Source organism: Chiloscyllium plagiosum, unplaced genomic scaffold, assembly GCF_037043375.1.
Source record: "Chiloscyllium plagiosum isolate Xiang-an unplaced genomic scaffold, Cpla_swu_hap1 HiC_scaffold_14, whole genome shotgun sequence".
In the NCBI taxonomy this organism is placed as follows: Eukaryota; Metazoa; Chordata; class Chondrichthyes; order Orectolobiformes; family Hemiscylliidae; genus Chiloscyllium; species Chiloscyllium plagiosum.
In genome coordinates, this window is record NW_028270152.1 from 79,443,488 (window position 1) to 79,460,921 (window position 17,434).

At 45.8% G+C, this 17,434-nt stretch overlaps 1 protein-coding gene across 4 annotated transcripts in view; it reads left to right on the forward strand.

The window, feature by feature from the left end:
• nckipsd (NCK interacting protein with SH3 domain) overlaps positions 1–17,434 on the forward strand; it is a 253,601-nt gene that overhangs the window by 224,096 nt on the left and 12,071 nt on the right. For all 4 annotated transcript variants that reach the window (XR_015759438.1, XR_015759439.1, XM_087994556.1 and 1 more), the window contains one exon: positions 15,505–15,597. Coding sequence is in view for 2 of the 4 variants with exons in the window: in XM_087994556.1 (XP_087850682.1) it covers positions 15,505–15,597 (93 nt within the window). In the remaining 2 variants the exon portion in view is untranslated. The remainder of the gene's footprint in view (positions 1–15,504; positions 15,598–17,434) is intronic.

The following is a 17,434-nucleotide window of genomic DNA, read 5'->3' on the forward strand; positions in this document are numbered from 1 at the left end:
AAGGATGTGGAAGCATTGGAAAAGGTGCAGAGGAGATTTACCAGGATGTTGCCTGGTCTGGAGGGAAGGTCTTATGAGGAAAGGCTGAGAGACTTGGGCCTGTTCTCATTGGAACGAAGAAGGCTAAGGGGGGATTTGATAGAAACATACAAGATGATCAGAGGATTGCATAGGATAGACAGTGAAAGTCTTTTTCCTCGGATGATGACATCAGCTTGTACAAGAGGACATAACTACAAATTGAGGGGTGATAGATTTAAGTCAGATGTCAGAGGCAGGTTCTTTACGCAGAGAGTGGTAAGGGCGTGCAATGCCCAACCTGCCAATGTAGTTAACTCAGCCACATTAGGGAGGTTTAAACAATCTTTGGATAAGCACATGGATGATTTTGGGATGTGTAGGGGGACGAGCTGAGAATAGTTCACAGGTCGGCGCAACATCGAGGGTTGAAGGGCCTGTTCTGCGCTGTACTGTTTTATGTTCTATGTTCTAAGTAGTCTCAGCTGGCCTAGTAACTGGGGACCGGTACACTGTCATAGTGACTGGGGACAAATTGTCTCAGGCTGTCACAGGGTCTGGGGGGGACAGATACTCTCATGTTGCAATAACTGGAGATGGATTCTCTCTCACTGTCATGGTGACTGAAGACAGATACTCTGTCACACTGTAAGAATGACAAGGAATAGATACTCTTTCACTATCCCAGTTGACTGGCGACAGATATTCGCTCACACAGTGCCACTGACTGGGGACACATATACTCTTACTGTCATAAAGATTGGGGACAGATACTCTCACGCTGTCCCACTGACTGTGGACAGATTGTCTCACACTGTCCCAGTGACTGGGGACAGATACACCCTCACACTGTCCCAGTGACTGAGGACAGATACTCCCTCACACTGTCCCAGTGACTGGGGACAGATACTCCCTCACACTGTCCCAGTGACTGGGGACAGATACTCCCTCACACTGTCCCAATGACTGGGGGACAGATATTCTCTGACGCTGTCCCAGTGACCGAGGGACAGATATTCTCTCATGCTGTCCCAATGCCTGGGGGACAGATATTCTCTCATGCTGTCCCAGTGACTGGGGAACAGATATTCTCTAACACTGTCCCAGTGACTGGGGGACAGATATTCTCTGACGCTGTCTCAGTGACTGGGGGACAGATATTCTCTCACGCTGTCCCAGTGACTGGGGGGCAGATATTCTCTCATGCTGTCCCAATGCCTGGGGACAGATATTCTCTCATGCTGTCCCAATGACTGGGGACAGATATTCTCTCACACTGTCCCAGTGACTGGGGGACAGATATTCTCTCACGCTGTCCCAGTGACTGGGGGGCAGATATTCTCTGACGCTGTCCCAATGACTGGGGGACAGATATTCTCTCACGCTGTCCAAGTGACTGGGGGACAGATATTCTCTCACGCTGTCCCAGTGACTGGGGGACAGATATTCTCTGGCGCTGCCTCAGTGACTGGGGGACAGATATTCTCTCACGCTGTCCCAGTGACTGGGGGACAGATATTCTCTCAAGCTGTCCCAGTGACTGGGGGACAGATATTCTCTGACACTGTCCCAGTGACTGGGGGACAGATATTCTCTCACGCTGTCCCAGTGACTGGGGGACAGATATTCTCTCACGCTGTCCCAATGACTAGGGGACAGATATTCTCTCATGCCGTCCCAATGACTGGGGGACAGATATTCTCTCATGCTGTCCCAATGACTGGGGACAGATTCTCCCTCGCTGTCGCACTGACTAAAGCAGGTTCTCTCACACTTTCACAGTGAGTGGGGACAGATTCTCTCACGCTATCCCAGTGACTGAGGACAGATACTCGCACATTGTCTGCGTGACAGGGAACAGATGCTCTCTCACTGTCGCAATGATTGAGGAACAGATGGTAATTCTAGACCAGTGAGCCTTACTTCTGTTGTAGGAAAGGTTTTGGAAAGGATTATACGAGATAAGATTCATAATCATCTAGCAAGCAACAATTTGATTTTCGATAGTCAACGTGGTTTCGTCAAGGGTAGGTTGTGTCTCACAAACCTCATTGAGTTTTTTTAGAATGTGACCAAGCAGGTAAATTTTGGGAGGGCAGTTGACGTGGTATACATGGACTTCAGTAAAGCCTTTGATAAGGTTCCACATGGTAGGGTGTTGGAGAAAATGCAGAGACGTTGAGGGTGATTTAGCAGTTTGGATTAGAAATTACCTTTCCGAAAGAAGGCAGCTAGTGGTGGTTGATGGAAAATATTCAGTCTAGAGATCCAGTTACTAGTGGTGTTCCACAAGGATCTGTTTTGGGATCACTGCTCTTTGACATTTTTATAAATGACTTAAGACGCAGGCATAGGTGGATGGATTAGTAAATTTGCAGATGACACTAAAGTCCATGGAGTGGTGGACAGTTTGTTATAATGTTACAGGTTGCAGGGGGATTTGGATAAACTGCAGAATTGGGTTGAAAGGTGGCAAATGGAGTTCAGTGCAGCTAAATGTGAGGTGATGCACATGGGAAGAATAACAGGAAGGCAGAAGGTCAATGGAAAGATTCTTGGTAGTGTGGCTGTGCAGAAGGATCATGGAGTCCACGTACGTAGATCCCTGAAAGTTGCCACCCAGGTGGATAGTGCTGTGAAGAAGGAATATGGTGTGTTAGGTTTCATTGGTAGAGGGATTGAGTTCCGGAGCTGCAATATCATGCAAAACGTTGGTGCGGCCGCACTTGGAATATTGTGCACAGTTCTGGTCGCCCGATTACAGGAAGGATGTGGAAGCATTGGAAAAGGTGCAGAGGAGATTTACCAGGATGTTGCCTGGTCTGGAGGGAAGGTCTTATGAGGAAAGGCTGAGAGACTTGGGCCTGTTCTCATTGGAACGAAGAAGGCTAAGGGGGGATTTGATAGAAACATACAAGATGATCAGAGGATTGCATAGGATAGACAGTGAAAGTCTTTTTCCTCGGATGATGACATCAGCTTGTACGAGAGGACGTAACTACAAATTGAGGGGTGATAGATTTAAGTCAGATGTCAGAGGCAGGTTCTTTACGCAGAGAGTGGTAAGGGCGTGCAATGCCCAACCTGCCAATGTAGTTAACTCAGCCACATTAGGAAGGTTTAAACAATCTTTGGATAAGCACATGGATGATTTTGGGATGTGTAGGGGGACGAGCTGAGAATAGTTCACAGGTCGGCGCAACATCGAGGGTTGAAGGGCCTGTTCTGCGCTGTACTGTTTTATGTTCTATGTTCTAAGTAGTCTCAGCTGGCCTAGTAACTGGGGACCGGTACACTGTCATAGTGACTGGGGACAAATTGTCTCAGGCTGTCACAGGGTCTGGGGGGGACAGATACTCTCATGTTGCAATAACTGGAGATGGATTCTCTCTCACTGTCATGGTGACTGAAGACAGATACTCTGTCACACTGTAAGAATGACAAGGAATAGATACTCTTTCACTATCCCAGTTGACTGGCGACAGATATTCGCTCACACAGTGCCACTGACTGGGGACACATATACTCTTACTGTCATAAAGATTGGGGACAGATACTCTCACGCTGTCCCAGTGACTGGGGACAGATTGTCTCACACTGTCCCAGTGACTGGGGACAGATACTCCCTCACACTGTCCCAGTGACTGAGGACAGATACTCCCTCACACTGTCCCAGTGACTGAGGACGGATACTCCCTCACACTGTCCCAGTGACTGGGGACGGATACTCCCTCACACTGTCCCAGTGACTGAGGACGGATACTCCCTCACACTGTCCCAGTGACTGAGGACGGATACTCCCTCACACTGTCCCAGTGACTGAGGACGGATACTCCCTCACACTGTCCCAGTGACTGAGGACGGATACTCCCTCACACTGTCCCAGTGACTGAGGACGGATACTCCCTCACACTGTCCCAGTGACTGGGGACGGATACTCCCTCACACTGTCCCAGTGACTGGGGACGGATACTCCCTCACACTGTCCGAGTGACTGAGGACAGATACTCCCTCACACTGTCCGAGTGACTGAGGACAGATACTCCCTCACACTGTCCCAGTGACTGAGGACAGATACTCTCTCACACTGTCCCAGTGACGGAACAGGTAATCTGAGGCTGTCACGGTGACTTAGAACAGATATTCTCTCATACTGTCACAATGGCTGGGGACAGATACGCGCGCTCTCTCTCTCTCTCTCTGTCCCTGTTGCTGGGGACAGATTATCTCATGCTATGCCAGTGAATGCTGACAGAATACTCTGTCACATTGTCACGGTGACTGGGGACAGATACTGTCTCACTGTCTCAGTAACTGGGGACAAGAAATCTCTCACTGTCTTAGTGACTGAGGACAGATACACCACTCACACTGTCATAATGACTGGGGTCAGATTCTCTCAAACTGTCACACAGATACTGTCACACTGTTGCAGTGACTGGGGACAGATACTCTATCACACAACTGTCCCCAATCACTGTGGCAGTGCAAGAATATCTGGCCCCAGTCACTGTTATACTCTCATACTGTTGCAGTGACTGGGGACAGATACTGTCACACTGTCGTAGAGTCATAGAGAAGTACAGCATGGAAAGAGACCCTTTGGTCCAACCCATCCATGCCGACCAGATATCCCAACACAGTCTAGTCCCACTTGCCAGCACCCTTCCTATTCATATACCCATCCAAATGCCTTTTAAATGTTGCAATTGTACCACCTTGCACCACTTCCTCTGGCAGCTCATTCCATACATGCACCACCCTCTGTGTGAAAAAGTTGTCCCTTAGGTCTGTTCTATATCTTTCCCCTCTCACCCTAAACCTATGCCCTGTAGTCTGGACACCCCCACCCCAGGGAAAAGACTTTGTCTATTTATCCTATCCATGCCTCTCATAACTTTATAAACCTCTATAAGGTCACCCCTCAGCCTCCGACACTCCAGGGAAAACAGCCCCAGCCTGTTCAACCTCTCCCTATAGCTCAAATCCTCCAACCCTGGAAACATCCTTGTAAATCTTTTCTGAACCCTTTCAAGTTTCACAACATCTTTCCAATAGGAAGGAGCCCAGAATTGCACGCAATATTCCAACAGTGGCCAAACCAATGTTCTGTACAGCCGCAACATGACCTCCCAACTCCTGTACTCAATACTCTGACCAATGAAGGAAAGCATACCAAATGCTGCCTTCACTATCCTATCTACCAAAGATATGCAGGTCAGGTGAATTGGCCATGCTAAATTGCCCATAGTGTTAGGTGCATTAGTCAGAGGAAATGGGTCTGGCTGAGTTGCGCTTTGGCGGGTCGGTGTGGACTGGTTGGGCCGAAGGGCCTGTTTCCACACTGTAGAGAATCTAGTCTAATACCAAACGCCTTCTTCACTATCCTATCTACCTGCAACTCCACTTTCAAGGAGCTATGAACCTGCACTCCAAGGTCTCTTTGTTCAGCAACACTCCCTAGGACCTGACCATTAAGTGTATAAGTCCTGCTAAGATTTGCTTTCCCAAAATGCAGCACATCGCATTTATCTGAATTAAACTCCATCTGCCACTTCTCGGCCCATTGGCCCATCTGGTTCAGATCCTGTTGTAATCTGAGGTAACCCTTTTCGCTGTCCACTACACCTCCAATTTTGGTGTCATCTGCAAACTTACTAACTGTACCTCTTATGCTCGCATTCAAATCATTTATGCAAATGCCAAAAAGTAGAGGACCCAGCACCGATCCTTGTGGCACTCCACTGGTCACAGGCCTCCAGTCTGAAAAACAACCCTCCACCACCACCCTCTGTCTTCTACCTTTGAGTTAGTTCTGTATCCAAATGAAAAGAGAAAATGCTGGAAAATCACAGCAGGTGTGGCAGCATCTGTAAGGAGAGAAAAGAGCTGACGTTTCGAGTCTAACTGACCCTTTGTCAAAGCTAGAAAAAGGGAGAAATAGGGTGGTGTAGTAGACATACTGGGCTGAGAGAAGGTGAGTCATGGCTCTAGAAGCAAAGGTAGCAATAACGAGGTGAAAATGACAGTGCATATAGAGATTGTAGGGAGATTAGGAGCTGGGAATGACCAAGGCTGAAGCCAGTGCTATGTGACAAAATATGTGGGGGATGGGGGAGTGGGTGAAGCAGAGGCAAAATGGAAAACAGGGGAGAAGGGTAACAAAGGGGGAACAGGAGAAGAAAAAGGTGTTGAGAGAGTGGGGAGCGAGAGAAAGAGAGACATAAGAGGTACAGAGCAGTGAAAAAAAAAATTTTAAATATATAAAATAAATGAAATAAAATTATGGAGCAGAATGAAAACAGAGGCTTCGAGATAGGATAATCATCTGAAGTTGTTGAATTCAATGTTGAGACCGGCAGGCTGTAACATGCCAAGTCGGAAGATGAGATGCTGTTGCTCCAGTTTGTGTTGAGCACTGGAACATTGCAGCAGGCCAAGGGCAGACATGTGGGCATGGGAGCAGGATTGGGTGTTGAAGTGGCAAGCCACTGGAAGGTCCGGGACCTGACTGCGTACAGACCGAAGGTGCTCAGCAAAGCGATCACCCAGTCGGTGTTATGTCTCTCTCATATAGAGACCACATTGGGAGCAATGAATGCAATAGACCAAATTGAAAGAGATACAAGTGAAACGCTGCTTAATCTGAAATGAGTGTTTGGGGCCTTGGATGGTGAGCATGGAAGAGGTAAAGGGGCAGGTGTTGCACCTTCTGCGATTGCATGGGAAGGTGCCGTGTGTGATGGGAGAGGTGTTAGGTGTGATGGAGGCGTGGACTAGGTTGTCCTGGAGGGTCCCGGAATGTTGTATCCAAATGGCTAGTTCCTCCTGTATTCCGTGAGATCTAACCTTACTAACCAGTCTCCCATGAGGAACCTTGTGGAACACCTTACTGAAGTCCATATAGATCACATCGACCGCCCTGCCCTCATCAATCCTCTTTGTTACTTCTTCAAAAAACTCAAATCAAGTTTGTGAGACATGATTTCTCACACTCAAAGCCATGTTGAATATCCCTAATCAGTCCTTGCCTTTTCATATATATGTACATCCTATCCCTCAGGATTCCCTTCAACAACTTGCCCACCACCGAGGTCAGCTCACCGGTCTATAGTTCCCTGGCTTGTCCTTACCGCCCTTCTTAAACAGTGGCACCACGTTTGCCAACCTCCAGTCTTCCGGCACCTCACCTGTGACTATCTACGATACAAATATCTCAGCAAGAGGCCCAGCAATCACAGAGTTCTAGGGCACACCTGATCAGATCCTGGGGATTTATCCACCTTTATGCGTTTCAAGACATCCAGCACTTCCTCCTCTGTAACATGGACATTTTTCAAGATGTCAGCATCTATTTCCCTACATTCAATATCTTCCATGTCCTTTTCCACAGTAAATACTGATGCAAAATACTCGTTTGGTATCTCCCCATCTCCTGTGGTTCCACACAAAGGCCGCCTTGCTGATCTTTGAGGGGCCCTATCCTCTGCCGAGTTACCCTCTCGCAGTGGTTTTTATTCTTCCCTGAGGTATGACTACCCATCATAAACCCAGCGTTTATTCCCTGATTCCTATTTCCTTTAGGCAGTACGGATGTGTTTCTGCTTTTTTTGGAGGGCTTTACAGTGCTTGATGCTCCCCACCACCGAATTATATTGTTGCAGCAAAAGCTGAATTCTGATGCACCCAGCGGTGGCTGTGAGTGAAAGAGAGAACATTGGTTGAATAGGAATTGATTTCCTCCCTGGTGCATAACTGCTTGTGGCTGCATCACTCACAGCGCAGTCTGCTGTTTCATTCTCTGCATTTGAAGTGTGGTTTGTCAAACAGTGCTTAACTGGGAAAGGTCACAGCTTCCTGTGCAGGGGGTGAACTGGTGGCAGAATGAAGTCATGGCTGCTGGATTGCCAGTTTGACATCGCAAACTGCATTAGTCCAGGAGACCAGCTGCTTGCTATTTTACAAAGATGGTGAAGTAGTGATCTTCTGAATGCTGAAAATTCGACGGAGTTGGTGTAGTGTTGCTGGCAGCCCTGTTAAACTGTAAACCCCAATATGTGACTGGAATAAAGCTGCACCTTTTCATCAGAGTGAAGAGTTGTGACGAGAATATTTAATGTGTTGTGTCAGGCGCTGTTTCATATTGTATGGCGCTGAATCAAACCTGTTTTAACATTAATAAAAGGTCTGTTCGTTTAAAGATTTTGGTATGTGCTACATGTTGCAACTGCTGTTAATGAAACCAGTATTAGTCCTACAATTTATACTGTGCTGACAGGGTGATGAGCTGCAACAGAATGCAGATCCTTAGCGTTGATTGTTTTTTAATTGGAGCGATTATCAGTGTGACTGATTCTTAGTCCATTTTCGCAGCAAAATGTAATTTGGATTGTCTGTTTCAGTAACGTATCTATCTGCTCTACTGCAGTAAATATTGAACAAATCAGAGCCAACACATTAACTCTTTCAAAACCACCATAATCCTTCTGCAGTCCATTCTTTTTACTGGGCATCTGCTTATCAAGGGATTTTCCCATGTTCACAAGGGAACAGGTCAGCAACACTTCCTTCCAGGTGACCTGACTGGTCTGACATTCCAGGTCAGCTGACCTCTCTCTGACATCCCCACCCTAATCCAGTCAGCTCCCTTTATCACAGCGTTATTGAAATGCCTGTAGTGCCGAAATTAAAATTTAAGTTGTCTGTAATTCCTGTTGCTCCCGCCCTGCTGGCCTCACCCAGTATAGAAGAGTTTTGACCAGCAGTTCTCTCGAGTTCTTGTGTACTTGCTTAGCTTTTTGTTTCAGCATGAATTTCCCTTCCTGAAGCCAGGGCCTTCAGTCTGAAACCTCAGGGAAGGCATTTTCTTGATTCCTGTTGAGGAGCAGCCTGTTTATCAGCCCCCACTCTTCAGAAGCTGCATTGCTCAGTGTGCTGTTTTATGACAGGATGGGGCTTAAGTACCAAAGCCACTTTATAGCCAGTCTGTAAATCACATTCTAGTTTTTTGACATGTTGTGTGTTTGTTTTGTCAGGGGTGAATGTTGATTAACGCTGAGCTGTAACAATGTTGTGTCATTTCACTAGGTGGTGCTGTTATATACAACGTAGAACACTGCAGCACAGTACAGGCCCTTCAGCCCTTGATGTTGTGCCAACCTTTTATCCTACTCTAAGATCAAATTTACCTACACACCCTTCATTTTACTAACATCCGTGTACATCCAAGAGTGGCTTAAATGTCCTAATGTATCTGACTGTACTACCACTGCCTCTCATTATCTTGTACACTTTTATTAGTTCACCTCTCATCCTTCTTTGCTCCAATGAAAAAAATCCTAGCTCACTCAACCTTTCTTCATACGAAATGCCCTCCAGTACAGGCAGCGTCCTGGTAAATCTCCTCTGTACTCTCTAAAACTTCCACATCCTTCCTATAATGAGGCAAACGCTATGTTCCACGTGTGGTCTAACCAGGGCTTTGTGGAGCTGCAGCATAATATCGCAGCTCTTAAACTCAATCCCCCTGCTAATGAAAGCCAATTTCTTAACAACCCTGTCAACTTGAGTAGCAACTTTGAGGGATCTGTGGATGTGGACCCCAAGATCCCTCTGTTCCTCCACACTGCCAACAATCCTGACTGTAACCCTGTAATCTGCATTTAAATTTGACCTTCCAAAATGAATCACTTCACACTTTTCCAGGTTGATTTCCTTCTGCCACTTATGAGCCCAGCTCTGCATCCTGTCAATGATCCATTGCAGCTTAGAACAGCCCTCCACACTATCCACAACTCCACCAAATTTCACGTCATCTGCAAGCTGACTAACCCACCCTTCCACTTCCTCATCCAAGTCATTTATAAAAGTCACAAAGAGCAGAGGTCCCAGAACAGATCCCTAAGGAACACCACTGGACACCGAGCTCCAGGCTGAATACTTACCATCTATCACCACCCTCTGTCTTCTATGGGCCAGCCAATTCTGCATCCCGACAGCCAGATTTCCCTGTATCCCATGCTTCCTTACTTTCTGAATGAGCCTACCATGGGGAACCTTATCAAACGTCTTGCTAAAATCCATTTACATTACATTCACTCCTGTGCCTTCATCAGTGTGTTTTGTCACATACTCTAAAAATTCAGTAAGGTTTGTGAGGCATGACCTGCCCCTCTCAAAGCTGTGCTAACTATCTCTAATAAACTCTGCTTTTCTGAATCGTCATAAATCGTGTCTGCCAGAATCCTCTCCAATAATTTGCCCACCACCGATGTAAGACTGAGTGGTCTGTAATTCCCAGGGTTATCCCTATTCCCTTTATTGACCAATGGAATAACATTTATCCTATCCATGTCCCTCATGATTTGATAAACTTCTATAAGGTAATCCCTCAGCCTCCAACACTCCAGGGAGAATAGTCCCAGCCTGTTCAGCCTGTCCCTGTAGCTCAAACTGTCCAGCCCTGGCCGCATCCTTTTAGATCTTCTGAGCCATTTCAAGTTTCACACTGTAGGATTCTATGATTCTATGAAACTCTCCTCGATGAACCTCTTTCTGCATATTTTCCCCATATGTCCTTTCACAAAGCTTTCTGGATGATAAACATAACAAACCAATTATAATTATAGAGTCATAGAGATGTACCGCACAGAAAAAGACCCTTCCTATAGCAAGGAGACTAGAATTGCATGCAGCATTCCGAAAGTGGCCTAACCAATGTCCTGTCCAGCCCAACATGATCTGCCAACTCCTATACTCCATACCTTCTTCACTATCCTGTCTACCTGGGATTTCAAGGAGCTACGAACCTGTACTCTAAGGTCTCTTTGTTCAGCAAAACTCCCCAGGACCTTACCATTAAGCGTATACATCCTGCCCTGATACCCTTTCCAAACTGCAGCACCTCACATTTATCTAAATTAAGTTCCACCTGCCACTCCTTGGCCCATTGGCCCATCTGATTAAGGTCCTGCTTACTCTGAGGTAATCTTTGCTGTCTACGACACCTCCAATTTTGGTGTCATCTGCAAACTTACTAACCACACCACCTCTGTTCACATCCAAATCAATGACAAAAAACAGTGGACCCAGGACCAATCCTTGTGGTACTCCACTGGTCACAGGCCTCCAGTCTGAAATGCAACCCTCTACCATCACCCACTTCTTCTACCTTCGAGCCAGTTCTGTATCCAAATGGCTAGTCCTCCCAGTATTCCACTGACCTAACCTTGCTAACCAATCTCCCATGAGGAATCTTGTCAAACCCCTTACTGAAGTCTATAAAGATCATGTCATCATTCTACCCTCATAAATCCTCTTCATTACTACATCAAAAAACTCAATCAAGTTTGTGAGACTAAAGTTTCCACACACAGTCATGTTGACGATCCCTAATCAGTCCTTGCCTGTCCCTCAGGAATCCCTCCAACAACTTGTCCACCATTGGTGTCAGGGTCACTGGTCTATGGTTCCCCGGCTTTTTCTTATCACCGTTTATAAACAGTGGCACCACGTTAGACAATCTCCAGCCTTCCGGAACTTCACCTCTTCTAACGATGGTACAAATATCTCAGCAAGGGGCCCAGCAAATACTTTCTTCACTTCCCACAGAGTTCTAGGTCTGATCCATCTTTGAGCGTTTTAAGACATCCGGCACCGCCACCTCTGTAATATGGATATTTTTCAAGATTTCGCCATTTACTTCCCCACATTCTCAACCTTCCATATCCTTCTCCACCGTAAACACTGATGCAAATATTTGTTTAGAGACTCCCCATCTCCTGTGGTTCCACACATAGGTGGTCTTGCTGATCTTTGAGGGGCCCTATTCTCTCCCTAGTTACCCTTTTGCCCTTAATGTATTTGGAGAATCCCTTTTGGATTCTCCTTAATTCTATTTGCCAAAACTATCTCATGTCCCCTTTTGCCCTCCTGATTTCCCTCTTAAGTATACTCCTAATGCCTTTATACTCTCTAAGCATTCACTCAATCTCTCCTGTCTATACCTGACATATGTTCCCTTCTTTTTGTTGACCAAAACTTCAATTACTTTAGTCATCCAGCAGTCCCTAACCTACCAACTTTGCACTTCATCCTAACAGGAACTTATTGTCTCTGGACTCTCGTTATTTCATTTTTTGAAGGCTTCCCATTTTCCAGCCATCCCTTTACCTACCAACATCCGACCCTGATCAAGTTTTGAAAGTTTTTGACTAATACCATCAAAATTGGCCTTCCTCCAATTTAGAATTTTAACTTTAAGATTCGGTTGATCCTTTTCCATCACTATTTTAAAACTAATAGAATGATGGTCACATTTTAATATATCCACTGTTTTATTTAAACGCCTCACACTTTCAAAAAAACTTCACCTTGGCCGAAGTCACTGTTGTCTGATTATTCACTCAGAGCACAAATACTTCACCTTCCCTGAAGAGGTCAGTATCATTTTGCCAACATGGAGCCTCTGTCTGACTTCTAGCAGTTTCTGATGAGTTATTTTTCAAACTTAATTGACGCAGAACTCCAGGTGAATCCATTTGTTTTTAATCTACAAAGAGCAAAGAAAATTACAGCACAGGAACAGGCCCTTCAGCCCTCCAAGCCTGCGCTGATCCAGATCCTCGATCTAAACCTGTCGCCTACTTTCTAAAGATCTGTATCCCTCTGCTCCCTGCCCATTCATGTATCTGCCTAGATACATCTTTAATGCCACTATCATGCCCGCCACTACCACCTCCGCTGGCAATGTGTTCCAGGCACCCACTCGCTCTGCGTAAAGAACTTTCCCCTCTTAGCTTGAATTTGTGACCCTTAGTAATTGAGTTCCGCACTCTGGAGAAAAAGCTTCTTGCTACCCACACTTTTCATAATTTTGTAGACCTCAATCAGGTCCCCCCTCAACCTCAGTCTTTCCAATGAAAATAATCCTAACCTCCTCAACCACTCTTCATAGCTAGCGCCTTCCGTACCAGGCAACATCCTAGTGAACCTCCTCTACACCCTCTCCAAAGCATCCACATCCTTTTGGTAATGTGGCGACCAGAACTGTACGCAGTTTTCTAAATGTAATCAAACCAAAGTTCTATACAACTATAACATGACCTGCCGACTCTTGTACTAATACCCCTTTGGATGAAGAAAAGCATGCCATATGCTGTCGTGACCACTATTGACCTGTGTTGCCACCTTCAGGGCACAATGGACCTGAACACCCAGATCTCTCTACACTCCAAGGTTTTTCCATTTGCCGTATATTTCGCTGTTGAATTGGATCTTCCAAAATGCATCACCTTGCGTTTGCCTGGATTGAACTCCATCTGGCGTTTCTCCACCCAACTCTCCAATCTATCTATATTCTGCATTTTCTGACAGTCCCCTTCACTATCTGCTACTCCACCAATCTTAGTGTCATCTGTAAACTTGGTAATCAGGCCAACTATACCTTCTTCAAGATCATTTTATGTTTATCACAAACAACAGGAGTCCCAACACGGATCCCTGTGGAACACCACTGGTCACACTTCTCCATTTTGAGAAACTCCTTTCCATGACTTCTCTGTCTCCTGCTGCGAGCCAGTTCTTTATCCATCTAGCTGGTACATCCTGGACTTTTTTTCTGTAACCTTGTAGGATACAGAACAGTACAGCACGAGAACAGGCCCTTCAGCCCATGATGTTGTGTCGAACATGAAAGTCTCAGCTTTTCAACCTCTTCTTCCAACTCAAACCCTCCAGACCCAGCAACATCCTGGGAAAACCCTTCTGAACGCTTCAGCTTAATGACATCCTTCCTATAACAGGGAGACCAGACCAGACACATCTCCTTTGAACTTCACCCCTTTACCTTAAAGACATGCCCTCTAGTATTAGACATTTCAACTCTTGGGGAAAAAGGCTTGATTGTCACAAAAAACTTAAAAAAACTGCGGGTGCAGCAAATCAGAAAGAAAAACAGAACTTTTTGAGGAAAAACTTTGAGAACTGTTCTGAGGAAGGGTCACTCAGCCTGAAACGTTACCTCTGATTTCTCTCTGCAGAGCTGCCTGAGCTTTTCCAGCAATTTCTGTTTTTGTTTCTGACTGCCAACCCCATCTATGCCTTTCACCTTCTAAGTTTCGATCAGGTCTCCCCTCAGCCTCCGCTGCTCCAGAAGAAGCAACCCGAGTTTGCCAAGCCTCTCCCTAATGCTCATCCCCTCTAATCCAGGTCTCATCCTGGTAAACGTCTTCTGCACTCCCTCCAAAGCTTGGATGTCCTTCCTGTAACGTGGCAACCAGAATCTAATGCAGTATTCTAAATGCGATCTCGTTAAAGTTTTATAAAGCTGTAACATGACTTCCTGACTCAGTGCCTCAGCCAATAAAGGCAAGCATGCCATATGCTATCTTCAGCACCCTGTCTAATTGTGTGGCCACTTTTACAGGGATAAGGACTTGAATGTCAAGAACCCTCTGTACATCAATGCGGTTAAGAGTTCTGCCTTACCTGTATACTTTCCCTTAACATTTGATCTTCCACAGTACAGCACCTCACGGTTAACCGGATTAACCTCTATTTCTTCGCCCATATCTACAACTGACCTATATCTCGCTTTATCTTTCGACAATTTTCTACACTATACACAACTCCTCCAATCTTTGTGTCATCTGCAACCTCACTAACTCACTCATCTATATTTTCATCCAAGTCATATATAATATATCACAAGCAACAGAGGTCCCAGTACGGGACCACTCATCACAGACCAGAAAAACACCCTTCCACTGCTACCCTCTGTCTTATGACCAAGCCAATTTACATGCATTTTCAGGAATCGTTTCAAGCAGTTAGTCTCTTTCCTCCTCTTAACTGGGATTTTTCTTCAAAGCTTTAAAGTTATAAGATTGAAAGCCTCTAATTGTTTTGTTTTAATAGACGATATGCATTCTAATTATTAGCCAGTGTCAGAATCCGAAGAATCTCTCTCTTCATCTTAATTTGAATTTTGAAATGGAATCGAGGCTCCTTTTTGCTCTGTTTTTAATGCTGTTTTGTAACTAGAATGTATAGTTTCCTGCAAAAACCATCACAAACGTTGAACTGTTTACTAGATATCCACTAGAAGGTCACCATGTTGTTAGACATGCTTTACAATTCACCAGATACTGTCTGACCCTTCCTGCAGCTGAGCACCAGGAATCTCCCAGTAAAAGGAATCTCACTTTGTATCCCACATTTCACGTTAGTGATTTATACCTTCACAACTATAATGCCCACAGCTTAAGAATTTGTACAACAAGGCACAATGCTTGAATATCCAACCCATGCAGCAGTCAATATATGCAGCAAAAGTCAGGCACTGAGTTTATGGGTGCAGTGGAATTGGTGTTAATCTGAACTAAGCATAGAGCCCAATCAGTGTATCCGGTTCCAAATCAGACCTGATGGAGTGAGGCTCGTTTGTTATTCCAAACGTTGTGCTAACAAAACCGTTAACTGTTACAGTGCCAACCAGCAACATCATCATGAAGACATTGGCCAAACGGGAGAACGTGAAGGTGTTCACAGAGAAATTACTGCTGCTGCTAAACCGGTCAGGTGAGCATCTCACTGAGGGCTGCGTGTGCTTTTAGTTTGCTGTGAGATTGATCAGTGGTTCCTGCTCCAGCCAGCACTGCTGTTGTGTTGTCAGTGCTGTACAGCTTTCCTATAAACAAGTACCGAGGGATACTGCCGTGTTGAAAGCTCAGTCCAGCAGCAGAAGAAAGAGCAGCTTTGGTGTTTGTAACTCCCCAGCTCCTCACATAGCGAGCTTCAGCACAGACAACCGCAGTGTTCACCAGTGACAGCCTGGGGTGGATGTGGGGCCAGAGTGCCCAGGAGTAGAGGATATGGAGGGGAAGGGTCACAGTGTCCTGGGATAGAGGAGGGTGAGGGGTCAGAATGCCCTGAGGTAGAGGATATGGAGGGTGAGGGGTCAGAGTGCCGTGGGGTAGAAGACGCAAAGGGCAAGAGTTCAGTGTGTCCTGAGGTAGCACATAAAACATAGAATACAGACCCTTAAACTTAGTCCCCATGCTAATGAAAGCCAACACCCCATACGCCTTCTTAACAACCCTGTCAACTTGGGTGGCAACTTTGAGGGATCTATGGACATGGACCCCAAGATCCCTCTGTTCCTCCACACTGCCAAGAATCCTGTCTTTATCCCTGTATTCTGCATTCAAATTCGACCTTCCAAAATCACTTCACACTTTTCCAGGTTGAATTCCATCTGCCGATTCTCAGCCCAGGCCTGCATCCTGTCAATGTCCCATTGCAACCTACAACAGCCCTCCACACTATTCACAACTCCACCAAACTTCGCGTCATTGGCAAACGTACTAACTCACTTTTCCACTTCCTCATTCGAGTCATTTATAAAAATCACAAAGAGCAGAGGTTCCAGAACAGATCCCTGCGGAACACCACTGGTCACCGAGCTCCAGGCTGAATACCTTCCAGCTACCACCACCTACGGGCCAGCCAATTCTGTATCCAGGCACACATGGAGGGGGAAGTCAGCAAACAGATCCAGACCATCCTGGGTGACAAATGAGGTAGAAGCAATGTTAAAGAAAAACCTGGGTTTTTGACAGATGTGAGGTCAAAAATACGATTGAATATAGAAGATTCAGACTGAAGATGCAACAGCAAAGAAGGAAAGATGGAACATGAGAAGAGGTGAGCAGCTGACGTGGAGGAATTCCAAAGTATTTTATACGCAGTACGAGGGTGATAAAAGGGGAAGTGGGCTAGTTTGGGACAAAAAAGGAGTTTGACACATGGCAGCTGAGGGGATGGCTGAAGGGTTTGTATCTGTCATTACCACAGTAGAGGATGATAACCAGCCCACAGTCAACGGGAAGAATCTGTTGCTAGCCGGATTTAAAACTGCTCCGACAAGGTGTGAGTGGAAATCTCCATGGCTCTGAGACTATTTTTCTGTCTTCCTTAGACTGAGACATGAAGGTGAGGGATTGGTGAATGGTAAATGATGTGCCCTTGTGGCAAGGAATAAGCCCAGCAACCAACCTCTTATACTTGAGTGGTTCAGAAACTTCTAGAAACAGAAATTTGCTACAGCATTATTAGTCATATGCATCAATGTGGGTTAATTTAGGAAGGCCAGTGTTTAGCGAATTGACAAGAGTTTTCTGACGAGGGTGAGTGGGTTAATCAATTGTAGACATGGACAGCCAGAATGTGTTTGATAATGGGATGAAAACAGCAGCAGTCACATGGGTACACAATTAGTGAGTGACACCCGATTACATCCCCTCGCCATGGACATGGGCATCGCCTTCCCTCACCACACACCCACACACACACACACCCCACACAGATATAAACACACACACACACACACACACACACCACACACCCCACACACACA